The 27,500-nt window shown below is 42.8% G+C and overlaps 3 protein-coding genes across 5 annotated transcripts in view; all 3 read left to right on the top strand.

The window, feature by feature from the left end:
* The window catches only part of ccndbp1 (cyclin D-type binding-protein 1), a 7,601-nt gene extending 4,887 nt beyond the window's left edge, over positions 1-2,714 (top strand). The window contains 7 exon segments of the mRNA XM_034533781.1: positions 131-207; positions 360-380; positions 382-444; positions 446-612; positions 1,630-1,690; positions 2,111-2,157; positions 2,538-2,714. Of these exon segments, the coding sequence (XP_034389672.1) occupies positions 131-207; positions 360-380; positions 382-444; positions 446-612; positions 1,630-1,690; positions 2,111-2,157; positions 2,538-2,646 (545 nt within the window). The 3' untranslated portion in view covers positions 2,647-2,714.
* Positions 2,715-8,820: 6,106 nt separating this feature from the next.
* Positions 8,821-20,806, top strand: LOC117731388 (protein-glutamine gamma-glutamyltransferase 2-like). The gene is made up of 16 exons (XM_034533718.1): positions 8,821-8,831; positions 10,649-10,809; positions 11,711-11,881; positions 12,498-12,752; positions 13,290-13,408; positions 13,861-13,989; positions 14,302-14,479; positions 14,998-15,133; positions 15,706-15,815; positions 16,216-16,331; positions 16,420-16,546; positions 17,302-17,573; positions 18,437-18,611; positions 18,776-18,939; positions 19,501-19,634; positions 20,534-20,806. Exons 2-16 carry the CDS (start codon positions 10,785-10,787, stop codon positions 20,679-20,681), a joined length of 2,259 nt encoding a protein of 752 aa, XP_034389609.1. The 5' UTR covers positions 8,821-8,831; positions 10,649-10,784; the 3' UTR covers positions 20,682-20,806.
* Positions 20,807-23,682: 2,876 nt separating this feature from the next.
* tomm34 (translocase of outer mitochondrial membrane 34) overlaps positions 23,683-27,500 on the top strand; it is a 5,061-nt gene continuing 1,243 nt past the window's right edge. The window contains exons 1-6 of one of the 3 annotated variants that reach the window (XM_034533783.1): positions 23,683-23,800; positions 25,315-25,457; positions 25,927-26,026; positions 26,344-26,496; positions 26,827-27,005; positions 27,223-27,370. In XM_034533783.1, the coding sequence (XP_034389674.1) occupies positions 25,328-25,457; positions 25,927-26,026; positions 26,344-26,496; positions 26,827-27,005; positions 27,223-27,370 (710 nt within the window). In that variant the 5' untranslated portion in view covers positions 23,683-23,800; positions 25,315-25,327. Of the gene's footprint in view, positions 23,929-23,953; positions 24,127-25,314; positions 25,458-25,926; positions 26,027-26,343; positions 26,497-26,826; positions 27,006-27,222; positions 27,371-27,500 lie in introns of those variants that run through there. The other 2 variants (XM_034533782.1, XM_034533784.1) reach the window with 2 other exon arrangements.

Here is a 27,500-nt window from a genome sequence, read left to right as displayed (position 1 = left end):
ATCTGATTGTCTGTTAAATCCAATAAAGAGGATTTGGATCTGTGTCTTAAGTGCGGACTTTGGATTTTGTGTATTTTTGTGTTATTTCTTTGTGTTTATTGCAAGAAAATCGTGTGTTTTTGTTTAACAGATAATAAGAAGGCTGTCTTGATGGTTCTGTCCGATCAGATTGGAGTTGTGAAAGACGCCATCGAGGAAATGGAGCAGGTACACACACACACACACACACACACACACACACACACACACTGACTTCCCAGTGGCTTTATTGATTTCAGCTCGTATCAGAGAGCTGTTTCATAAGGTAACGACAGGAAGTCTCCTATTCGAGAACATTGTGTTGCCCCTCCCCCCTCCAGGCGTTGTCCGAGGCCCAGGAACCCGTACAGTGACGTCCTCGACGGCGACCAGGAGCCATCGAGCAACCAGGACACCTACTGGTCGCGAGAAGGACCGGCGCGTGATTGGTCCGTGCCAGGGGCTGATGAAGGCGTCGGCGGCGTGCCTGAAGAAGCTGACGTCGGCCGTCAAAGCCAACGGCGACGTCTCCACGTCCCAGAACCTCGCTCAGCTCGACGACCTGGCGGACATCACCAAGGCGATCAGTCCTGGGTGGGGGACACGCACACACACACACACACACACACACACATACATAGAGAAGTCTATGCTTCATGTGTTAAAGCTGCATTCTGCTCTCCTGACCACCAGGGGGCCGACTCTCTGGTTGTGTACCAGGGGGCGACTCCTCTGGTTGTATAGAAGTCTATGCTTCATGTGTTAAAGCTGCATTCTCTCTCCTGACCACCAGGGGCGACTCCTCTGGTTGTATAGAAGTCTATGCTTCATGTGTTAAAGCTGCATTCTCTCTCCTGACCACCAGGGGGCGACTCCTCTGGTTGTATAGAAGTCTATGCTTCATGTGTTAAAGCTGCATTCTCTCTCCTGACCACCAGGGGGCGACTCCTTGGTTGTATAGAAGTCTATGCTTCATGTGTTAAAGCTGCATTCTCTCTCCTGACCACCAGGGGGCGACTCCTCTGGTTGTATAGAAGTCTATGCTTCATGTGTTAAAGCTGCATTCTCTCTCCTGACCACCAGGGGGCGACTCCTCTGGTTGTATAGAAGTCTATGCTTCATGTGTTAAAGCTGCATTCTCTCTCCTGACCACCAGGGGGCGACTCCTCTGGTTGTATAGAAGTCTATGCTTCATGTGTTAAAGCTGCATTCTCTCTCCTGACCACCAGGGGGCGACTCCTCTGGTTGTATAGAAGTCTATGCTTCATGTGTTAAAGCTGCATTCTCTCTCCTGACCACCAGGGGGCGACTCCTCTGGTTGTATAGAAGTCTATGCTTCATGTGTTAAAGCTGCATTCTCTCTCCTGACCACCAGGGGGCGACTCCTCTGGTTGTATAGAAGTCTATGCTTCATGTGTTAAAGCTGCATTCTCTCTCCTGACCACCAGGGGGCGACTCCTCTGGTTGTATAGAAGTCTATATAAATGACTCTACTTCTCTTGATTTATTCCCTCAGTAAACATTGTAAACATTAGTTTTTGGTCTTAATGAACAGTTTTTATTTAAAAAACTGACAACAAATCTCCTTCTCTTGCTGTCTTCTTTTTTTAGTCTTGATGACCTGGCTCTCTGCCTCTACCCACCAATGGAGTACAGCGGAGTAGAGAGCAACGTAAGACACACACATACACACACACACACACACACACACACACACACACACACACACACACACCATCACTATGAATGAGTCAGATGTTTGTGAGTTTAAAAAAAATGTTTGTGGCTTCTCTGATGAGCCAAATCACAACAACCCACCTGAACATGTTGGCACACCTACCCAACGAACAAATATTTTAGGGAGGGGGGGGCAGCTTTCCCCCCCCCCCCCCGGACCGGTCTGTTCAGGGAGAATCAGACGTGTGACGCCTGACGGAGGAGGTCAAGTTGTGGGCGGTTGTCACGGAGCGGTTGTCTGCCGCCCCGACCTGTCGGGTTTCAACAGATTATTATCATTCAGAGAAAGCTTAAAGAAAGTCTTCAATGTTATCCAAACATAACTTGCGTGTGCATTTATATTTCTCTTTTGCAGGTGTCTAAATTGGCGGCTTTGTTAAAGAAAGTTCTGGAGATCATCAGGTAACATCACGAAAAGGTCAAACTGGGTTCAGGGAATATTCAAGGTGGAGTTAATGGGGAATAACAGGAATAAAATTGAGATGAAGAGGTTATTTGATCCTTTTTGACTTCCTGTATGCAGCCGAACGCGGTGCATTGGTTACAATTCAATCGGCTTTTAACCAAAACATGCCAAAAGACCTGCTTTAAGTTCCTCTATTATAAAGGTTCTTTACTTGAAATGGCATCAGATGGACTCCCGTCAGCCAATTCTGCTCCAGGCGATCAATGATCGGAATCAGTGTGGGAAACATGTGGGCCGTGCGCCTGTAAATCAGTTCATCTTATCAGATTTTAATCATCTTTTAATTATTTATTTTTTCTCTCTCCTCACTGAACAGGTCCAGCCACGTGTGTGGGGAATCACAGCTGACCTGGGTTCAGTTCTTAGAGGGAGCCGTCGATCACAACCTGCAAAAAGCCAAAGACCTCATTCAGCAGGACAGCTAGTGTGTGTGTGTGTGTGTGTGTGTGTGTGTGTGTGTGTGTGTGTGTGTGTGTGTGTGTGTGTGTGTGTGTGTGTGTGTGTGTGTGTGTGTGTGTGTGTGTGTGTGTGTGTGTGTGTGTGTGTGTGTGTGTGTGTGTGTGTGTGTGTGTGTGTGTGTGTGTGTGTGTGTGTGTGTGTGTGAGATATGAGTGATGATTTCCAAACGAGTGACTCTTTACGTGTCCGTGCAGCATATGATAATTAAAAAATAAGGACTGGTGTCCTCACGTGAGCTCCTCATGTGTCACTCGTCTTCACAGTGAATCCACAGTCGACTCAATTGCACAATACAACACACACACACACACACACACGTTTACACACGGTTCATTAACCCCTTATTGTCATGCAGATGTCAAATTAAGTGGAGATTGTTCATTTCAATATAGCAGATGCAAGAGATATAAATGTAGGTATGATGCAAATTAGCATTGGTGTGTAGATGATGTTATTGATGCTGCTATAACAAAATGTAACGTGTGTGTGTGTGTGTGTGTGTGTGTGTATGTACAGTGGTATGAAAAAGTTTGGGCACCCCTGATCATTTTAAAGATTTTCCTTTATGTATCATTGGTTGTCGGAACAGCAATTTCAATAAAATATATCATATAGCAGACAAACACAGTGACATTTAAGAAGTGAAATTAAGTTTATAGGATTTACAGAAAGTGTGCAATAATTACTTAAACAAAAGTAGGCAGGTGCATAAATTTGTGCACACACACATGTTGGCTCTGACACAGCGTAGATAAAGCATTTCAACATTTCTGTTCCCACATAACTAAACACATGTTATTAGTGTCAATGGCTGCCAAGACACACACACCTTTTCCCTGACTGAGAAGAGGGTTTGTGTGTCTTGGCACAGAAACCTAGCACAATAGAGGTGAATGTCATTGTGGACATGATTAATGCATCATTGCAGAACATTTAAAAGTAATAGTACACAGATCCACAGCCTGTCATCTTTTAAGTGGGCTTCTAGAAAATGTAACGAAAGAGCAAAGTCAATGTATGGATCAAATAACGGATACAATAAGATGAAAAGAAATATTGCATCATGTTCAATTCAGTTTATTTTATGTTGCCCAATATCACAAACTACTAGCCTCAGAGGGCTTTACAATCTGTACACATACGACATCCCTGACCCTGAATCCTGGGCCAGACCAATGAGGTCTGGCCCAGGATTCAGGACTAGCTTCAGACACCTCCAGGTCCAATGGACCCTATGAGACGTGAAGTCACAACGACTCCGGAGAGGAAGCAGAGTTAATAAGGTGCAATGGAGAGATGTAAATTCATCCATAAGGAGAGAGAGAAGAGGAGAGAGGTGCTCAGTGTATCCTAAAACATCCCCCAGCAGCCTATAAGCCTATAGCAGCATATCAAGGGGCTGGACCAGGGCAAACCTGATTCAGCCCTAACTATAAGCACTATTGAAGAGGAAAGTCTTAAGTCTATTCTTGAATGAGGTGACTGTGTCTGCCTCCCGGACTGAAAGTGGAAGCTGGTTCCATAAAAGAGGAGCTTGATAACTGAAGGCTCTGGCTCCCATCCTACTTTTTAGGACTCTAGGAACCACAAGTAGCCCCACATTTAGTGAGCGCAGCTCTCTAGTGGGGCAATATGGTACTACAAGCTCCTTAAGATATGATGGTGCATCACCAATCAAGGCTTTGTAGGTGAGGAGAAGAATTTTAAATGTGATTCTTGATTTTACAGGGAGCCAGTGCAGAGCAGCTAATACAGGAGTAATGTGATCTCTTTTCTTAGTTTGTGTGAGTACACGAGCTGCAGCATTCTGGATCAACTGGAGGGATTTAAGAGACTTATTAGAGCAGCCTGATAATAAGGAGTTGCAGTAATCTAGTCTGGAAGTAACAAACGCGTGAACCAGCTTTTCTGCATCTTTTTGAAACAAGATGTGCCTGATTTTTTAAATGTTACGTAGATGAAAAAAAGCAATCCTTGAGATTTGCTTAACGTGGGAGTTAAAGGACAAGTCTCGGTCAAAGATAACGCCGAGATTCTTTACAGTGGTGTTGGATGCCAGGGAAATGCCATCTACAGAAACCACATCACCAGATAATTGATCTCTGAGGTGTTCAGGGCCCAGTAAAATAACTTCAGTGTTGTCTGAGTTTAACATCAGGAAGTTGCAGGTCATCCATGTTTTTATGTCTTTAAGACATTCTTGAATTTTAGCGAGCTGGTTGGTCTCCTCTGGTTTGATCGATAGATATAATTGAGTATCATCTGCATAACAATGAATGTTTTTGGAGTGTTTCCTGATAATGTTGCCCAAAGGAAGCATATATAAGGTAAATAAAATTGGTTCAAGCACAGAACCTTGTGGAACTCCGTGATTAACGTTGGTGGTCATTGAGGCTTCATCGTTTACAAATACAAATTGAGATCGATCTGATAAATAGGATTTAAACCAACTTAGTGCGGTACATGAAATGCCAATCGATTGATCCAGTCTCTGTAATAGGATGTCATGATCAATGGTGTCGAACGCAGCACTAAGGTCTAAAAAGACCAGTACAGAGATGAGTCCTTTATCAGCACTAAGGTCTAACAAGACCAGTACAGAGATGAGTCCTTTATCAGCACTAAGGTCTAACAAGGCCAGTACAGAGATGAGTCCTTTATCAGCACTAAGGTCTAACAAGGCCAGTACAGAGATGAGTCCTTTATCAGCACTAAGGTCTAACAAGAGCAGTACAGAGATGAGTCCTTTATCAGCACTAAGGTCTAACAAGGCCAGTACAGAGATGAGTCCTTTATCAGCACTAAGGTCTAACAAGACCAGTATAGAGATGAGTCCTTTATCAGCACTAAGGTCTAACAAGGCCAGTACAGAGATGAGTCCTTTATCAGCACTAAGGTCTAACAAGACCAGTACAGAGATGAGTCCTTTATCAGCACTAAGGTCTAACAAGGCCAGTACAGAGATGAGTCCTTTATCAGCACTAAGGTCTAACAAGACCAGTACAGAGATGAGTCCTTTATCAGCACTAAGGTCTAACAAGGCCAGTACAGAGATGAGTCCTTTATCAGCACTAAGGTCTAACAAGGCCAGTACAGAGATGAGTCCTTTATCAGCACTAAGGTCTAACAAGACCAGTACAGAGATGAGTCCTTTATCAGCACTAAGGTCTAATAAGACCAGTACAGAGATGAGTCCTTTATCAGCACTAAGGTCTAACAAGACCAGTACAGAGATGAGTCCTTTATCAGCACTAAGGTCTAACAAGGCCAGTACAGAGATGAGTCCTTTATCAGCACTAAGGTCTAACAAGACCAGTACAGAGATGAGTCCTTTATCAGCACTAAGGTCTAACAAGGCCAGTACAGAGATGAGTCCTTTATCAGCACTAAGGTCTAACAAGACCAGTACAGAGATGAGTCCTTTATCAGCACTAAGGTCTAACAAGGCCAGTACAGAGATGAGTCCTTTATCAGCACTAAGGTCTAACAAGGCCAATACAGAGATGAGTCCTTTATCAGCACTAAGGTCTAACAAGGCCAGTACAGAGATGAGTCCTTTATCAGCACTGAGGTCTAACAAGGCCAGTACAGAGATGAGTCCTTTATCAGCACTGAGGTCTAACAAGACCAGTACAGAGATGAATCCTTTATCAGCACGAAGGTCTAACAAGGCCAGTACAGAGATGAGTCCTTTATCAGCACTAAGGTCTAACAAGACCAGTACAGAGATGAGTCCTTTATCAGCACTAAGGTCTAACAAGGCCAGTACAGAGATGAGTCCTTTATCAGCACTAAGGTCTAACAAGGCCAGTACAGAGATGAGTCCTTTATCAGCACTAAGGTCTAACAAGACCAGTACAGAGATGAGTCCTTTATCAGCACTAAGGTCTAACAAGGCCAGTACAGAGATGAGTCCTTTATCAGCACTAAGGTCTAACAAGACCAGTACAGAGATGAGTCCTTTATCAGCACTAAGGTCTAACAATGCCAGTACAGAGATGAGTCCTTTATCAGCACTAAGGTCTAACAAGACCAGTACAGAGATGAGTCCTTTATCAGCACTAAGGTCTAACAAGGCCAGTACAGAGATGAGTCCTTTATCAGCACTAAGGTCTAACAAGACCAGTACAGAGATGAGTCCTTTATCAGCACTAAGGTCTAACAAGGCCAGTACAGAGATGAGTCCTTTATCAGCACTAAGGTCTAACAAGGCCAGTACAGAGATGAGTCCTTTATCAGGACTAAGGTCTAACAAAGCCAGTACAGAGATGAGTCCTTTATCAGCACTAAGGTCTAATAAGACCAGTACAGAGATGAGTCCTTTATCAGCACTAAGGTCTAACAAGACCAGTACAGAGATGAGTCCTTTATCAGCACTAAGGTCTAACAAGGCCAGTACAGAGATGAGTCCTTTATCAGCACTAAGGTCTAACAAGACCAGTACAGAGATGAGTCCTTTATCAGCACTAAGGTCTAACAAGGCCAGTACAGAGATGAGTCCTTTATCAGCACTAAGGTCTAACAAGACCAGTACAGAGATGAGTCCTTTATCAGCACTAAGGTCTAATAAGACCAGTACAGAGATGAGTCCTTTATCAGCACTAAGGTCTAACAAGACCAGTACAGAGATGAGTCCTTTATCAGCACTAAGGTCTAACAAGGCCAGTACAGAGATGAGTCCTTTATCAGCACTAAGGTCTAACAAGACCAGTACAGGGATGAGTCCTTTATCAGCACTAAGGTCTAACAAGGCCAGTACAGAGATGAGTCCTTTATCAGCACTAAGGTCTAACAAGACCAGTACAGAGATGAGTCCTTTATCAGCACTAAGGTCTAACAAGGCCAGTACAGAGATGAGTCCTTTATCAGCACTAAGGTCTAACAAGGCCAATACAGAGATGAGTCCTTTATCAGCACTAAGGTCTAACAAGGCCAGTACAGAGATGAGTCCTTTATCAGCACTAAGGTCTAACAAGGCCAGTACAGAGATGAGTCCTTTATCAGCACTGAGGTCTAACAAGACCAGTACAGAGATGAGTCCTTTATCAGCACGAAGGTCTAACAAGGCCAGTACAGAGATGAGTCCTTTATCAGCACTAAGGTCTAACAAGACCAGTACAGAGATGAGTCCTTTATCAGCACTAAGGTCTAACAAGGCCAGTACAGAGATGAGTCCTTTATCAGCACTAAGGTCTAACAAGGCCAGTACAGAGATGAGTCCTTTATCAGCACTAAGGTCTAACAAGACCAGTACAGAGATGAGTCCTTTATCAGCACGAAGGTCTAACAAGGCCAGTACAGAGATGAGTCCTTTATCAGCACTAAGGTCTAACAAGACCAGTACAGAGATGAGTCCTTTATCAGCACTAAGGTCTAACAAGGCCAGTACAGAGATGAGTCCTTTATCAGCACTAAGGTCTAACAAGACCAGTACAGAGATGAGTCCTTTATCAGCACTAAGGTCTAACAAAGCCAGTACAGAGATGAGTCCTTTATCAGCACTAAGGTCTAACAAGACCAGTACAGAGATGAATCCTTTATCAGCACTAAGGTCTAACAAGACCAGTACAGAGATGAGTCCTTTATCAGCACTAAGGTCTAACAAGGCCAGTACAGAGATGAGTCCTTTATCAGCACTAAGGTCTTTTTTATTTGATCCATTGTTAATGTAAAACTCAAGAAAAACACTTAACATGTATTATTTGTTTACCATTGTGTCAGGAAGGTGTCTCCTAATGATTTGTTTCACACCCTTTGTGTGATGTTCATGTTGTCACAAATTAGCAAATTGCAGTTTTTTTTAATTTTGATTGGCCAATGAACAACAGTCGAAGCGTTTTCCTTCTTCTCTTGTCCCGTCCTGTTGCGTCCCGCCCTCTGACGCGCATATCTTGGATGCAACACGGGTGACAGGTATGTTGATGTCATGGAACCGCCCGTTCACCGCACCCTAGATTCTGCAACCAGGTAACGATGTCCAGAGAAACCCGGCTCTAACCTTCCCAAGTGAGAACGCCGTAGAGCTCCATACCACTTCGACCTATAACCTATGACAAGAATCGGGACACGTACGTGTGTGAACAAGCAAAACGGTTAGAAAGACTGCTCTTTACAAAAGGACATATGTATGGATACAAGACAAAGTGTTCAGGTTTGACTCCACTCCTTATAAAAAGTCCACCGCATGAGGATGAACCAGTTTATTAGCTTCTAAATATTTCTCCTTTTGTCATGGGCTCAACCTCAGACTCAGGCTCAGACACAGAATCAGACTATTAAATTACTACTAATTAAATCTGTTTTAAATCTATCACCGAGTGCCGACCTAAAATATTATGATGCGAATGTAAGTAAGAAGTACAAATGTAAAATATTAAGTTATAACAACAGTACAGATAGAAATGATATAATGTAATAACATATTAAGTTTAGAGATATTTCTTTTTGCTCCAGCCACATTACAGTGTATTTTTATTTTTTGTATTCACCACGGACCATTTTAATGGTAGTTTGACCACCACCAACATCGTGTCTAAAGGACATTTATTAATGCATCGCAGCCCTCACCTGTCTACCCCTCACCTGTCTACCCCTCACCTGTCCACCCCCTCATCTGTCTACCCCTCACCTGTCTACCCCTCATCTGTCTACCCCTCACCTGTCCACCCCTCACCTGTCTACCCTTCACCTGTCCACCCCTCACCTGTCCACCCCTCACCTGTCCACCTGTCACCTGTCCAGCCCTCACCTGTCTACCCTTCACCTGTCCACCCCTCACCTGTCCACCCCTCACCTGTCCACCCTTCACCTGTCCACCCCTCACCTGTCTAGCCCTCACCTGTCTACCCCTCACCTGTCCACCCGTCACCTGTCTAGCCCTCACCTGTCTACCCTTCACCTGTCCACCCTTCACCTGTCCACCCCTCACCTGTCCACCCCTCACCTGTCCACCCCTCACCTGTCCACCCCTCACCTGTCCACCCCTCACCTGTCCACCCCTCACCTGTCCACACCTCACCTGTCTACCCCCTCACCTGTCCACCCCCTCACCTGTCTACCCCCTCACCTGTCCACCCCCTCACCTGTCCACCCCTCACCTGTCCACCCCTCACCTGTCCACCCCTCACATGTCCACCCTTTACCTGTCCACCCATCACCTGTCTACCCTTCACCTGTCCACCCCTCACCTGTCCACCCCTCACCTGTCCACCCTTCACCTGTCCACCCCTCACCTGTCTACCCTTCACCTGTCCACCCCTCACCTGTCCACCCCTCACCTGTCCACACCTCACCTGTCTACCCCCTCACCTGTCCACCCCCTCACCTGTCTACCCTTCACCTGTCCACCCCTCACCTGTCCACCCTTCACCTGTCTACCCCTCACCTGTCTACCCTTCACCTGTCCACCCTTCACCTGTCCACCCCTCACCTGTCCACCCCTCACCTGTCCACCCCTCACCTGTCCACCCTTCACCTGTCCACCCCTCACCTGTCCACCCCTCACCTGTCCACACCTCACCTGTCTACCCCCTCACCTGTCCACCCCCTCACCTGTCTACCCCCTCACCTGTCCACCCCCTCACCTGTCCACCCCTCACCTGTCCACCCCTCACCTGTCCACCTTTCACCTGTCCACCCCTCACCTGTCTAGCCCTCACCTGTCTACCCCTCACCTGTCCACCCGTCACCTGTCTAGCCCTCACCTGTCCACCCCTCACCTGTTCACCCCTCACCTGTCCACACCTCACCTGTCTACCCCCTCACCTGTCCACCCCCTCACCTGTCTACCCTTCACCTGTCTACCCCTCACCTGTCCACCCCTCACCTGTCCACCCCTCACCTGTCTACCCCTCACCTGTCTACCCCTCACCTGTCCACCCCTCACCTGTCCACCTGTCACCTGTCCACCCCTCACCTGTCCACCTGTCACCTGTCTAGCCCTCACCTGTCCACCCGTCACCTGTCTAGCCCTCACCTGTCTACGCGCGCGCTGGCTTCCTGCGCGCTTCCTGCCAGCGCGCGCGTCACATGCCGTCACGTGGACTTTATAAGAGGAGAAACTTGTGGAAAGACGTCGGAGGAAAGCAACGAGACTTGTGCCGAGATGACGGAGCGAAGAGACCGATCCAGTGAGTACTCACCGCCGCTCTGTGTCCGCCTCATTTATACTTCTGTAAAAAAGCTTCCGCGGAGATGAAATAATAAATGGTAACTCCTCATCATCGGACTCTTGTATATATAGACATTGATATAGATGATATGTATGTTACAGGTGTGGAGTTGTGTTGTGCCAAACCTTTATGGAACACGCATATCACTTTAATAATCTAATGATTTATAAACTGTATGCCTGGTGTGCGCACAATCCGCGCATGCGCATAGTCGCAGGAATATAAAACAAGCAGTAAAAAAAAAAAAATGTATCAATGAGCCGAGAACTGAAAAGTGAGGTGATGCTTCTCTTTATACCTCCACCTGCTTTTTTTATTTAATGTTCCTGTATATTGTTCATCAGTTGTTGTTGTTGTTGTTGTTGTCCGATAAATCAAAAAAGAAACACAAATCAAAGAGTTTGTGGTTCGCGTTGTCAGGATTCCGGTTTTTTTTTCCTCATAATTTATTTAAATAAACAACAACAAAAAAGGTATAATAATACAAAACACATAGGCCTACCCAGGTGCTTGCTGGTCCTGTACCTGTCTAACTCCAGGTGCCCACAGCGTTAACCAATAAATAAACAAATAAACAACCAAAAGACTAAGTATACAACAACAACAAATAATTAAACTAAACTAAGAGCTATCAAAAGAAAAAGCTATCATATAAAAAATACATAAATAAGCAAACATCTAGCATAATTAAACAATACTACTAACTAAATACTCAGTATTTAGCGTCTTTTGTGACTACTTTTTCATTTACTTTCTATATTTGCAATATATTTATATACATATATTTATTTTTCTCTTCTAGTCAGAGAAGTTCAGCGCTTCTGTTCCACGTGTTCATGTCTCTGTGTTTTCCTCTCAGTCTTTAATGGAGTGGACCTCCACTGTGAAACCAACAACGTTGCCCACCACACCAGTGAGATCTCAGTGGAGGAGCTGATTGTGCGGCGAGGCCAGCCCTTCAAACTGACCCTGGATCTGAAGCGACCTTTGAACCCAAAAGGTCGCTCGCTCACCATCAGGGCAGCGACAGGTCGGTTTCACTCGGGTTGTTTTTTAGGGGTCGTTGAAGCTTCCAATAATGTAATAAAATAAAACTCTTGTAGATGATGATGATGATACAATATGATATATATATATATGATGTCAACACAACTACACATTTTATTAATGTAATACTAATTTTATTGTCTCCTTGACCTCATATATCCATGTAATGACATGATAATGGCCCACATTATACATAAGAAGTAAAATGATGCATAATGAAGTGAAGTGTCTCCTTTGCTACTCCTGATCTGTTTTTTTTATTTATTTAAATGAGACAAATGAAACAGTTGACTTTAATATTGAATTACATTTAAAAATAGAAACTTTTAGATTGTTGTCAGTGAGCTCTGTGAGCGCACCGCCTAATTGTTTTGTGAAGTTCAGGGAAATGCAATTAGATATTAGACATAATTTACATTGTGTTGCATTATTTGGGTTTAATGGCAGGTTAAGTGCGCATGTGCAAATCTGTGGCGGAAAAGCTTCAGCACTATTTTCTTGCACGTTTTCTCGGCTGAAACGATCAGCATTTAAGCTCATAATGTTTAATTTTTATTTTTTATTTTTTTAAATACCACTCTATTGCTCCTTTTCTGCAGGAGAAAAGCCGACCGAGGAGCAGGGCACGCTGTCCTTCTTCAGTGTCCCGGACCGCGGACCGCGATCTCCATCGGCGAAGGCCGTGTGGAAGGTGGAGCTTCGAGAGGACGCCTCCGCGCCGACGGGCCTCCTGTCGCTCGGCATCACGCCGCCGGCCGACGGGCCCATCGGGGAGTTCCACCTGTCGGAGGAGCTCGGGGACGAGTCCAACCCGCTGGCGACGCTGGTGGTGCTCTACAACCCCTGGTGCCCCGGTAGGTCTCGACCTGAAGCCACACCCGTAAAATACTCTGTGGCAATGAAAAGCATTGAAAGGTTCATTTAAAAATGTGCTTTAAGTATCAAAAGTAAAAGTACTCAAATGTCCCCTATGTGTATAATTATTTTCCTTATGGATTCATTTGCTGATTGATTGTTAACAAACTCGACAAACTTGTTTCAGCTGTAATTTAATTTGAATTTAAGTTTAATTTAGCTAGTAATTAGAGATGATCATATGTATTGACGTCGAAAGCGGCTATTAATAGAAGTAGAAAGGAATGGAAAGAAAACACTAAAGTAAAGTACAAGTACCTCCATTGTGTACGTAAGCACAGTACTTGTGTACTTATTGCAATCAAACAGAGTTCTGCTTCCCGTTACTTTTGATACACTAAGTACATTTTGCTGCTAATGATCAGGTCTTTTTTTTACCAAAAGTAATATTTCAACAACAAAAAAAGGCAGGACTTTTTACTTCAGTAAAGTATTTAAACTCTATTTATACTGTGAGTAACATCATCTCTCCGTAGATGACTGGGTGTATATGAAGGACGTGGAGGAGATCAATGAGTATGTGATGAATGAAAAAGGATTAATCTACAAAGGAAGTATGAACTACATCTTTCCTCTTGACTGGGACTTTGGACAGGTACACACACACACACACACACACACACACACACACACACACACACACACACACACATTCCTGTTTCCATCACTACAGAGGACTTTCCATTGACTTGCATTCATTTCCCAGAGACTTAGCCTAACTCTGACCTTAAACGCTACTTGTCTAAATCCTAATTCCAACCTTTACCTCAACATCCCAAATCTTCACCTAAATGTATTAAGTTTTGGGGGTCATGCATTTGGTCCCCAAAGGGAAGGTGAGTCCCCACAATGTTTAAACAGACACATGTCCTCACAACATCAGTAAAACACACACACACACACACACACACACACACACACACGTAGATTTTCATGGACGCAAAAAAATGTTACGGATGAATAAAATGCCACTAAAATGCAACCAAAACTTTGAATGTGAGGAAATTGAACATTTTTAAATGATTTTGCTCTCTTCCTTCTGTTCAGTTTGAGGACAAGATGGTGGAGATCAGTTTGAAGATTTTGGACCTGAACCACAAACACCTGCTGGACCCGGGCGACGACGTCTCCGCCCGCTGCAACCCCATCTACGTCGGCCGCGTGGTCAGCGCCATGGTAGGAAAAAAAAAACGAATAACCCCGTGTTATTTAAATTCACAACTTAATGGATTTATAGAAAGTACATAAACCCTTTTATTTTCTCACTTTATAATTAACCATCAGATCAAAACCGTCGGTTTAACTTTTAATTCGACTAGAAGTTCTTTGGGAATTGAAAGCAGATCATATTTTTGTACACATTTGTGCAAATAAATATCTCAAAAAGAAGACATTAGATGTATATTATGTAGTTTTCAAATCATAAAAAAAAAAGACAATTTTTAAGAGTCCAAAGGATGAGAATATCCTGTTTTTCCTCCCCGTCAGATCAACAGTGAGGACGACAGCGGGGTCCTGATGGGATGCTGGGACGGTTTTTTTGGCAACGGCTTCAAACCGTCTCACTGGTCCGGCAGTCACGCCATCCTCAAGCGCTGGCTCAGAAACTTCTGCCGCCGGGTCAAGTACGGGCAGTGCTGGGTGTTCGCCGGCGTGATGTGCTCAGGTAACGGCGTCCGCGTCGCTGATTGGCGGCTCGCCGACACGTCCACCCCGTTTATACTTTGGCCTCCTGCGACCGTGTTTTGCCGATTTGCATTTAACGCTTTAAAAAACAAAACGTCATAAAAATGGGTGTTGATTTGTGGGGCGAGGCCAAAATAAACACTTCACACCTGCAGCCATAGCAAAAACACCTCACCCGACTCATGATGTTGACATGTTATCATGGACAGTAACTCTTTTGGATGTTTCTGTTCACCTTATTAATAACAGCCGTGTGTGTGTGTGTGTGTGTGTGTGTGTGTCGGGTGAAATCAGGGAATAAAGTGTGGCTCGTATTTAAGTCTGAATGTGTCTCTGTTGCCATGACGGTAAATGGTCGTGACATTTCGACACCGTGGCAAAGAGGAAACGAGACTTTATTATCTAATTTATGTTTAGGTAAATGTCTATTATTATGTTATTGGAAAGGTATTATTGTATTATTATCATCATATTGCTTATTTTATCCATTGGCTCCAGTGATGCGCCTGCTCGGCGTGCCGTGCCGCGTGGTCAGCAACTTCCAGTCCGCCCACGACAACAACGAGAATCTCATCATTGACGTTTTTCACGCCGACTACGGAGTCAGAGATATACCATCCCCCGACAGCGTTTGGTAAGACACACACAGACACACACACACACACACACACACACACACACTCACACACACGGTGCTTCAATGCAAAGTCCCTTAATAAAACACTTTTACCTGGATAACGCAGTTCAAATGTATGAATTGTTTACTTTAAACCTGCAATAACTCACTTTTTTTGGCCATTTGACATGTTATACTCTTTTCAGTCGGTCAGTTGTGTTTTAACTTGATGACTTTTTTACCTGCTGCAGATGAAAACAAGGCTACAAAAGCAGTCAGAATAAAAGCAACCAATGAGCTGAGCTCCATAGAGCTCGGGTGATAATTATCTGTGTTTTGTTGTTGTTGTTTTTTTTACATCAAAGTGGTCATGTGACCTGTTCAGGTATTGATTAAAATCACGCAAAGAATAACCGCCAACGAGTTATCAGGTCAAATGGCTTCAGGGCGTGAACTCGTTCCACATTCTGCCAAATTCTTAATTGAAAGGAGCGAGTTTTATGAGATCGGATCGGACTAAACTAATTATCAGGCCTATTATTCAACATCACTTGTATAACCGCAGCCATGATTGTTTTGGGGTTTTTAAGGAACTTCCACGTGTGGGTGGAGGCGTGGATGAGGAGACCGGACCTGGCGGAGGACGGCAAATATGACGGCTGGCAAGTTCTGGATCCAACACCACAAGAGAAAAGCGAAGGTACACACTCTCTTGTTTATCTCCATTAAAATGTGTTTCTACTATGAGAGTTTTCATGCAAAAAAACACAGGTTTTATATGTACTTTTAATGGAAGTATGTCAATTAAAATAAAAAAAAGGTTGGTTATGACTCAAACACATCTTCAATGTATTGATCTTGTTTTGAAAGCCCCTTTAAACTACAAATTGCGTGCACAACATTTTAGTTTTCATAAGAATGAAACATTCCCAGTTGCTTTCATCGCAGTGTCGTTCCTAATTCAACGAAACATGTGGCCTTTTTTTGTTTTTAAATCCTTCAGATTGGCTTTTTAATTGCGTCACACCAAACCCCTCTACCAGTGTGAGTGAAGAAGCTCGTGACTCTATTTCGATATTTGAACGTCTCTCCTCCTGTAGGTGTTTACTGCTGCGGTCCAGCTTCAGTCACGTCCGTCCTGAAAGGACAGACGGACCTCAAGTATGACGTCCCGTTCGTCTACGCCGAAGTCAACGCCGACTGCATCGACTGGCTGGTCAGTACGCAGATTTAGAGCCTAATCTCTACGTCACATTCAGGGATTTAGTGCCAAATAAGAGTGTATTTTCTATTGTCTGTATCAGGTGAAAGCTGACGGTTCAAAGAAGAAAATCTTTTCTGACACCAAGAGAGTCGGTCAGAATATCTCCACCAAGGCGGTCGGCTCCGAGAAGAGGGTTGACATCACCAACACCTACAAACACAAAGAGGGTATTGATGCCTATAGACCTCTGCTCTGTTAGTAAACAGGATGTAGTAGTGGAATAATTCTCCGAGGTTAAGCAGGTTTAGTTGGCTTGTTTTTCGGTACGAGTTTCTCTCAATATGTAAACGTCACTCACTCTCTGGGAGCGTCACTTGAGCAAGTCAACATTAAAAAAACGAGACCTTATTAGCGAACCCCCGGCTAGCAGACTACTTCGCTGGGAGGAGAGCAGACGGGAGGCCCGGAGAAGACGGTTGGCTTGTTAGCCAGTAGGCGGCTAGTTAGCGAGCTAGTCCGCGGAGCTCCCGCCTTTCTCTATGCTCTGCGAAGTCGTCTCCTAGCAACAAGGAATGAGGCAGAGGGACCATCGACTGAACACCGCCGCCGGCCACCTGCCCTCATTTTCTATAAACTGTGTAATGTTAGCATGAAAGCACAGTGGAATTAGCAAGGTAGCTAGCTAACTAGCTAGCCGTTACAAATTAGTCACATTTAACCAACTTAATGCTTCCTTCACGCTCTCGTCTCGGCGTGGATATCGCCAGATAAGTCACAACTTCATTCACATAATGTTCTGTAACCCGTGTTGCAAGGCGGAATTCGCAAGCTAGCTAAGCAGCCAGCGGTTCTCTAGTTAGCGTGCTAATTCCATCATGCTTTGATGCTTCGCTAGTTGAACCAAGTATTAGCAGCATTTTGACGTTGGCTGTAAAGGAGTCTCTAGTAGTTTAGGAAGTTGACTGAATCCCCGTATTTACAGGAACCGAGAAGGAGAGGTCTGTCTTTGAATACGCCAGGACCAGAGACTACTCCACAGTTGATGACGAGAGCGAGGACGACGAGGATGGAGAGACGGACGAAGACGAAGAGAATGAGGATGTTGACGAGAACGTCGGGGTTGAGATAGAGGATGACGAGAAGAACCAAGAGTCGGACGATGAAAATGAGAGTGAGGACGATGACGAGACCTCAGAAAGCGCGGTACCCCCAGGGACGACTTCGCCAGAGCCAGTGTACATGCATTTCCAAGAGGTGCGTCACAGAAAACTAAAGTTTCCCTTTAGACTACTGAATAGGATGTTTTGTATGTTATTTTTCTTTCTTTTTATCTTTTTGGCTATTATATATTTTCATTTAAAACTAAACTTAGGCGACCTGGTGGTCCTGGTGGTGTTTATTAAAGCACGTATCGCAACTTCCACACTTTGAAACCCGTTGGGGACCTTTTGCTGCTGTCTCTCATTTCTGGCCACTTGTCGACTGTCTTTGAAATACAAACTTTATTTTTTCCTGCTTTGTTGTGAACAAGTTGCACCTCAATTATCACCCCTGAAAAAACTGCTTTTATCCGTTTGCAATGTTTGAAATCATGATGTTTGCAGATGACACTACGCTATACACTCGCAGGAAAAACACATCAGAAGTCACCGTAAAATGAACGAAGGAAACGTCTCATTCTAAACGTTGGAAATACTGTCACTACTTTTCAAACAGACACAAGCTTTTGGACTGTCCCGACGCATACGTAATTGTGCAAAACATTTTAAATGTGGAAGAAATAGAACAAAAAGACAGAATACCAAAATAATCTTTGCTCTCACCTTTGATTGAGGTGGCCGTCGTCATTTTATCCTCTAACTCTCTTAATCAACCCGTAAATTCTTGATTAATTTCATTGAAAATAGAATTAAAAATGGAAAAGTTAAACTTCGACAACCGGGATCTTTCAAACCTAAACCAACACACATCTTGTAGCTGTTGTTACCTGTTGTTATAGACCGGGTGGTGTTGGTGCTGGTTTCAATGTGTGTGTGTGTGTGTGTGTGTGTGTGTGTGTGTGTGTGTTTCGGCCTTTTTATCCATGTCTCCGTCATTGCATGAATGTGGCGCTGCAGGTGACCCCGCCCACGAACGGTAAGGCTGTGAGATTGAAGCTGGTGCTGCAGAGTCAGAGCCCCGTCGACAGGCCGCTGTCCATCAACATCCGGGTCCAAGCCATGAGGTACAGCGGCTTACCGGCCGTGGACATCAAGAATACGATGATGAAGAAGACGCTGCTGGCCGGGAAAGGTGAATCTTTATCCGTGGAAATGTAACTGATCATTTATAAGGATGATAAATCAAACCACAACTATCTGTGTGCCTATAGATACCACAAAGGTGTGAGAAAACACTGTAAGTTGTTCTTGAATTTGTTGTGAACCGACTCTTCCTCTTCCTCTTGTCTCTTGGAGATCTGTGGATCCCTATCCGGGTCCGGTTCAGGGACTACCGTAAATCCATGGTGGACTGCGACAGCATTAAGTTTTCGGCTGTGGCCACGGACAAAGAGATGCCAGATTACGTATACCTGGCTGAGGACGACGTCGTGCTGATTGACCCTCCCATCACCATCAACGTCAGTAAAAGAAAAAGTCATAAAGATGTGATTTTAAGACGTGTTTTTACATGCAAACACTCCCCGAAACAGCTGATGGGAATGTCGTAGGCAGGTAGTTAGTCATGAAAAGTATAGTATTACTTATTGTTAGCATCGAACCGCCGGTCTATATCGTGCCGGACCACTTTGGGGAAGAAGAAGCTGAGCCTGAAGGCAAAGTAACTGATAACAGTTGAGATTTGATTTTCTGTAAAGTATAAAACATAAACTACAAAAAACTGTTGTTTTGTTTATACTGTAAAACAGCTTTTATTCGTTTAAATCGCATTTTCTATATTAAGCTGATATAATACATATATATATATATGCATATATATATATATATATATATGCATATATATATATGCATATATATATATGCATATATATATATGATGTCATGATATAAGAAGCTGCATGCCCTACATTATAAACTCCTTGGCAGAAAAACATACAAATCTTGTATTTTCTCGTCTTGGTGCATTATGGGTAGTTGCCTGACTGAATATTTGAATAATCTGTTTAATTGTGTGTTTCCAGCTTCGCAAAAGGGCCCGACAACACAGACGGGTGCAAGCGGAGGTGGTGTTCAGGAACCCGGTGAACGAGACGCTGACGCAGTGCAGTCTGACTGTCTATGGCAGCGGCCTACTGCGTGATGAGCTTACTGTCGAGTGAGTGTGTGTGTGTGTGTGTGTGTGTCTGTGTGTGTGTCTGTGTGTGTGTGTGTGTGTGTGTGTGTTTGTTTGTCTAACATAACCTGGTGGGGATGATGAATTATCTTCAAGGTGTTAGTCTATGGGGTCAGATCAGTCTCAATAATTGCAAATGCAACGATTCACAAATACATTCCAATGCACACAAATAAATTACGATGTATATAAATGTAAAAGAAAAAGATCTGATTGGCTACATGTTGAAACACACACACACACACACATGAAGTAATCCACAAACAAATGCAGTGCGTTCGACAAACAAATGCATAGAAATCCACAAACAAATAGAAGAATCCACATGGAAATTCATTTGTGATTTTTCTTTTACATTTATATAAATCTGAATTTATATTATTTGTGCATTGGAAGGTATTTGTGAATCGTTCTACGTGCATTTGTGAGTCTAATTTATTTGTAAATCGAACATATTTGTGAATTGTTCTGTGCGCATTTGTGAATCTTTGTGGTTGCGTATGCATTCGCAATTATTAAGACTAATCCGACCGCATATTAGTCTGGTTTACAGTTAAAGGTGCGAATAACAAATCATTATTTTATTACAAAAGCAACACTCACGAGATACTAGAGAACAAAAAACACAGGCAGCCTCAGTTTGATATTCTTAGAAAGTATTCTTGATGATATGAAAACAATTCAAACCTGCAACCAGCACATTTCTGGCTTTTTTTTTTTCATTGATGAACATCTGAGGGAATAAAGATCAAAATACATTTATATGGCTTTTCTGTCAGATGACATCATCTGTTTCAACGCTTTGTGACTCGGCCTTCGAGCCGAGACGCTTCACTGCCAACCTGACGCGTGTGTATTTGTTGTTGTTGTTGTTTGTATAGGATTCCGGATCTCAAGAAACAAACCCAAATACGCGTGAAGTTCCCCCTCTTTCCCTACAAGGTCGGGAAGAAGACTCTCATCGTGGACTTCGACTGCGCCACCTTCAGGGACATCAAGGGCAGCCACACCATCAGAATCAGGCCGTAAATGACAGATTTAAAACTCCGATTGGGACATTTTTTACTTTCTTACTGCCGCTACGACTCCTACTACTACTCTGTGGTGTTAAATATGAATCTCTATGCAGCCGATGGGGCACAGATTTACATTTACATTTATAAAAATATCAATCCATTGATTTACGAGCTTAGTGCTGCTTCTTTTAAGAGGTGAGCTGGTGCTAACGTGTCTTCCTCGTGCCTAAAAGAGTAAGAGACCAAATGATGTGTGAGCTGGACCGTCGTCGTCCTTTATTTACACGTTATTACTGTTTTATTACAACTCTTATAACGAATAAAATGTTACTGAAAGCCGCGTGCCCTTTGTGTCTTTTAATAGTGATCATCATGTCGTCACACTGATGTGATGATGAATTTAAATGTGTTAAGAAAAGACAAAAGTGACACGATATCACGCCTGTTCGTACAGATTTGTCACACATTTTTGCCTTTTGTCGTGTCAAATATTCGTTAGTTTTAGTTCTTTGTCCACACTAAGATTATGGCATGAGGAGGTTTGCACAAATCCAAAGTCCCCCATAGTATAAAACCTTGATGATGAGACAATGGACCACCATGCACAGACGTGCCTCTTTTTGTAGACGTTTGGTGTCTCTTTGTAGTCATCTTGAGCCTCTTTTGGCCCTTTTTCACAGTCACTGTGAATCAACTCGTGGTCTCTTTGAGTCCCTCTTGTGTCTAAATTAATTAATAATAGCGATGAAACAGCAGTTTTGCTTTTAGATTTGAAACAACGCGAGATTTGCCTGTAAACCTCGAGACCCAACCCCCCCTTTCCCCTGAAATAGAAACCAAACACCTGCTGCTCGCTGTCTGGTGATGCGTTCAATGTTATGGGAAAGATGGATGTTTGGGAAAACGTCGCTCCTAAAGAAATAGCTGATGGGTGACGCTAATAATTGTGATATCAATGCATATTGTGAGTGGTTTAGTGCATTCAGTTGACTCCAGTTTTGAGTGAGCTCACTGACACGCAGTTCCAAGTACAGTAAGATAAAACAAAGCTGATAAATATATTAAAATATAATAACATAATTATCGATATATTAATATATGTACAAAGCAACAACTTATAGTGTCTATATACAAGCCAAGTGTTTCTGTAAATCATAAACATATTAATAGTGCAAACAAATATATGTAGTAATAGATATACATGTACATATATAATATAATATATAAAGTGTGCAGGAGTTATATGTACAATACAACAGAGTGTGTATTAAATTGTAAATATATATTTAGTAAGTAAGTGTACAGGCTTATTGACACAATATGAATGATTTTATTATGATGAACTCTTCATTAGGGTCAGTGGAAATAAACTATTCTTTTGACTCTGTAGCGCCGCCTAGAGGGGAACATATAAATAGTCTAATAAAGACGTCAGTACTAATAAACAACTCAGAGTTTGTCATCTTAAATAAAAAATATATAAATACATTTCTAAAACACAAAGTGAAGAAATAAATATCTGTTAAAATCAAAAAAGAGCTGTACAGTGTTTAAAAAAAGGAGGACGGAGTGTGCAAATGCTTAAAGTGTAGAGAATAAATTAAAATACATCGTCACAAACACAATAAATTAAAATACATCGTCACAAACACAATAAATTAAAATACATCGTCACAAACACACAATGTAAATTGAAATGTAAACATGAACATGGATGTAGTAAATGTGTTTGCATAATGAAAAGTAATAAATGTATATAGAGAGTGGTGTAAACAAAAGTTATGTTGCTTATAATGTTGTATTCTTACATTTAATTAATTATACTTTGACTACTTTGTAAACTCATTTTAATTTGGCCTTTATTTAGCCAGGAAGGTTTTCTTTCTTTCTTTATTCTTCCGCAGAGTCCTTTCTTTCTTTCTTTCTTTCTTTCTTTCTTTATTCTTCCGCAGAGTCCTTTCTTTCTTTCTTTCTTTCTTTCTTTATTCTTGCAGGGAGTCCTTTCTTTCTTTCTTTTCCCAGAGAGTCCTTTCTTTCTTTATTCTTCCAGGGAGTCTTTTCTTTCTTTATTCTTCCACAGAGTCCTTTCTTTCTTTCTTTCTTTCTTTATTCTTCCGCAGAGTCCTTTCTTTCTTTCTTTATTCTTGCAGGGAGTCCTTTCTTTCTTTCTTTTCCCAGAGAGTCTTTTCTTTCTTTCTTCTCCCAGGGAATCCTTTCTTTCTTTCTTCTCCCAGAGAGTCCTTTCTTTCTTTCTTCTCCCAGAGAGTCTTTTCTTTCTTTCTTCTCCCAGAGAGTCCTTTCTTTCTTTCTTTTCCCAGAGAGTCCTTTCTTTCTTTCTTTTCCCAGAGAGTCCTTTCTTTCTTTATTCTCCCAGAGAGTCCTTTCTTTCTTTCTTTTCCCAGAGAGTCTTTTCTTTCTTTCTTCTCCCAGGGAATCCTTTCTTTCTTTCTTCTCCCAGAGAGTCCTTTCTTTCTTTCTTCTCCCAGGGAATCCTTTCTTTCTTTCTTCTCCCAGAGAGTCCTTTCTTTCTTTCTTCTCCCAGAGAGTCCTTTCTTTCTTTCTTCTCCCAGAGAGTCCTTTCTTTCCTTATTCTTGCAGGGAGTCTTTTCTTTCTTTATTATCCCAGGGAGTCTTTTCTTTCTTTATTATCCCAGGGAGTCTTTTCTTTCTTTCTTTATTCTTCCAGGGACACCTGATCAAGAAGGCAGCAGTTTCAGGACACAAAAATGCGAGAAATAGAAAAAGAAGAGAGCCATACAAGGAGCGTCATGTCCACTTCAGGGCACATTTAGAAAAAAAACTAAGTTTTAAGTTTGAGAACGCACGTGACGTTTTAAATAACTACATTAGCTGAAGTCGCTTTAAGAAAAAGACAAAGAACAATGTCACGAATAGCTTTCGAGAGATACAAAAGACGTCACATCCAATGTGGCCGCTAGAGGGCCCACTACGCTCGTCTAAAATCCTACACTTTTCAAAGGACGCGAACGCAGCGTGGGAAAAAAAAAAAAAAAAAAAAAGGAGGAAGCGACGCGGATACGGTGCGGTACTGAAGTTCCTGAACGCTCACCCGCACAAACCGGCCCCGCACGAGCCAACAGGACCGAGAGAAGAAGAGCAACCCAGAGTAATGTCAGTATTAACAACGGTTACAGATCATTCCCGGTAACGTTTCCGGTTAGCCCGTTGGGACCGCAAGTCGTTTTTTGAGTCGCGAGGACGACAAACGCCGCCGCTTTTCTCTCAGAACCCGGCAGCCGGTAAGAAGTGCGCGTGCGCCAGCTTCCTTTACGCTGAGCTAACGGCCAGCTAGCTAGCTAGCTTGACAAAAAGAAGGACAAACAAAACCCCTCCACGCGTGGTTTCTTTTTTATTTTATTTAAAAATAAAATAGCGAGATTATTTAGAAGTGAGACAATTGTGTGAGTGACTGCGGTCAAAAGAAAAAAGACATCCAGGTGTGTTTTTAATTCAATGAAAACTTTTTTTTTTTTTAGGTGGTAGCTTAACATCTTTATCAGCTGTTTTAGCGAGCAGCTAGCTTAACAGTGTGAGGCTACAACACGACTAACCCAGTGTGTGTGTGAGTGTGTGTGTGTGTCGCTGAACTGGGCTCAATGAGGCTGAACGCTGCTACGTTCATTTACATGTTTTGGGGCATGATTTATAATTACGAGCTACGTCTTTCTGTTGTGTGACGTTGCTGAATTAACTTGCGTTTAGTCACGAATTCCGTTTTTGTTGAAACTGCGTCAGAGACGCAGTGTTTGATTTATTTATTTTAAGGGGTGTGTAAACTAAATATATTGGGTGTGCTTCTCAGCAATTGATCATTGGCTTTTAAAATTACAACGGGGACATGTATCACCTCCCCTAAAACCGCATGAGATGCCTCATTAATTAATCTATATTATCTGCATGATGTTTTTTGGGGTTTTTTAAATCCAGGTTTTCGTCAACCACCATTTCCTGTCTTGAGGAATGACTTGCATTTACAATGTTGAGCTGCAGGTAGTCAGTTTGATTCGGAGCAGTCTTTAAGCTGAGCGAGCAGGTTTTTGGGCATCTTGAGAGCACACATTGCTTTTTTTTTACAGCTGAAGAAGAAGAAGAACTTGGCTGCTTTTAGTATCATAAGAGTTTATGTGCAATTTCACTTCCAAGCAGGTGCTAATTCACGTTCATTTATATTTGTTATTTGGATGCACAGATTTAATGTCCATATTAATGTATTGGAGTTTATTGGAATCCGAGCCAGCCAGGAGATTAAAAAAAAGAAAAGAAAGTGAAGCTGATGCATTACTAGAATAGGTATTATTACCACACGTTGTGCGTGAATGATGGATATCAAATTCCCAACTCGAATGAAGAATTTGACCTTTGAGAATTAATCTTGGACCCCAATAAGATCTTACAGCAGCTTGTCCACCTGTCATTGTTGCAGAAAGACAAGGACATATTTTAAGCAACAAATACACATACTGTGTGTGTATACTGCTACTTCATATGGAGGCGGTGTGGCATGCATCCCGTCTTTAAGTTTAGAAGAGACGTATGACGTTCCCCTCCGGTAAATGGTTGGATCCTTTTTGACTTGACATTTTATTTGAATGCCCAGATGTTAACCGGTGTTTCTGTCTTTTCAGTAAAGGAGCAGCGATGCCTCAGAAACAGAGGACCAAGTCCTGGACGGAGTTGAAGCAAGCGGGCAATGAGTGTTTCAAGACGGGCCAGTATGGAGAGGCCACCAATCTTTACAGCCAGGCGATCAAAGAGCTGGAGAAGTCCAGTAAGTGTTTGCCTGATGAGTGAGAACCCAATCGTGTGTGTTTACAATGAGGTTCAACGTGTACAAGAGGGGCATTAATAATGATACACTTCATGATAGTACATCAGCATTTATTAGTTGATATTTTGTATTCTACCTCTGCAAAGATGATTGGCACTAATATTGTGAAATATGGAAATACTTAAGTACCTCAACATTGATTTTAATGGTTTGGTTGTGGGATGGTATGAGGTACTCATCCACAGTCAGTGTGCTTTTTACAGTAGATAACTCTAATTATATATATATATATATATATATATATATAGTGGTCTCCCCCTCCTGTCCTGGCCCTTTAAATCAATACGCTGACATCTCTTTCTCTTTCTCTTTCTCTTTCTCTATAATGACTATCCTTTGTGTCAGTTGGCCGTCGCTCTTCTTTCTCTTCAAGGTGTCTTCTAAATTGTTTTTGTTTCTCCTTCTTAAGATAAAAAGAGCCCAGAGGATTTGGGCATTCTGCACTCAAACCGTGCCGCCAGCTACCTGAAAGAGGGCAACTGTGCCGAATGTGTGAAAGACTGCAATTTGTAAGTGTTTTGTTTTTCTCATTTCTCATTTTTGTTATTTCTGTGCCGTTGTCGTAACATTTTTGTATTCGTCATACCACATATTCATCTTTTGGTTTTTTTAAATTTTTAAACTTTAAACTTTTATTCAGATTAACAAGCATAGACACACACTTGAGCGTCATTTTATTTAATAAAAATGATAATCAATAATGAACATGGATCATTTTGCCTTCGTAATGGATATTTTCTTCTTTACTTGAGTTCATAGCCTGTTCTGCTATTCCAGCTCATCTGGATGAGAGAGTCTCGACTTGTGTACATATTTTCCTCTGCAGGTCTCTGGAGTTGTTCCCGTTCAATGTGAAGTCCCTCCTTCGTCGTGCCGCTGCCTACGAAGCTCTGGAGCGCTACAGGCTGGCGTACGTCGACTACAAGACCGCTCTGCTGATCGACTGCAACATCGCGGCTGCTCACGAAGGCACCAACAGGTAGAAGACGAGGATTTGAGAAAAGATGCAGAGATGCGTTTTTGTGGTCTATTCTCGAGTCACCCGTGTCGGGTATTTGTTAACACGAGCGGACTAGAAATATATTTATGAATCCCGACAGCAGATCACCTTTTTTAAACTGGTCTCTCTTAGGGTCTCTCTTCTCACACACACACACACACACACACACACACACACGGACAGGCGGCAGCAAGCCCTGGAAGCCGATGTCGATGCCGCCGCTGATGGACGGACTTCTTTCTTTCTTTTACTTTCTGATCACTCACTGTGTGTGTTTTTTGTTGTTGTGTTTTTGTTGTTGTTTCTCAGGATGACGAAGGCGCTCACGGAGGCGGACGGTCTGTCATGGAGAGAAAAGCTTCCTCCCATTCCCACCATTTCTCTGTCCGACAGAGAGAAACTAGCCCAGAAAAGCCCGGCCAGCGCCGCTCCACCGAACCCGACGCCGACACCGAAACACAACGGCACCAGACAGACGAACAAACCCGGTGAGCGCATGTTTTAACGATTTAGAAAACGCAACTGGACAACTTTTATTTGGTGGGAAAAATACTTAATTTGTGTCGGCAAATGAGGTTATTTTGATGTGAAAACATTACGACTCTCGCTCCGTTCACGTGGAATTGAAAAGGATGAATTTTAACGGTGTAAATCTTATTATTTTTTTTCTCCTCTACCCCGTCACGTTGGTTTTCCTGTCGTCAGCGCCCAGTGATAAAGACCTGAAGAAAGGACAAACCCTGAAAGAAGAAGGCAACGCTCTGGTGAAGAAGGGAGAGCACAAGAAGGCCATCGAGAAGTACAGCCAGAGCATCAAACACAACCCCACTGAGATCACAACCTACACCAACCGGTGGGTCGCGGCCTCTCGCCGCCATCTTTATTACAACCATGGTTTTAAGTCGGGTTCTTGTACGTACATTTTAACCTGCCTACCTTTTTTGAGCCGAGCACATATTGAAAGTTGTGACGCATGAATCTGC

Source organism: Cyclopterus lumpus, chromosome 5 (assembly GCF_009769545.1).
Source record: "Cyclopterus lumpus isolate fCycLum1 chromosome 5, fCycLum1.pri, whole genome shotgun sequence".
NCBI lineage: Eukaryota > Metazoa > Chordata > Actinopteri > Perciformes > Cyclopteridae > Cyclopterus > Cyclopterus lumpus.
The sequence above is the reverse complement of the archived record's forward strand: the minus strand, read 5'-3'. Positions and strand labels throughout refer to the sequence as shown.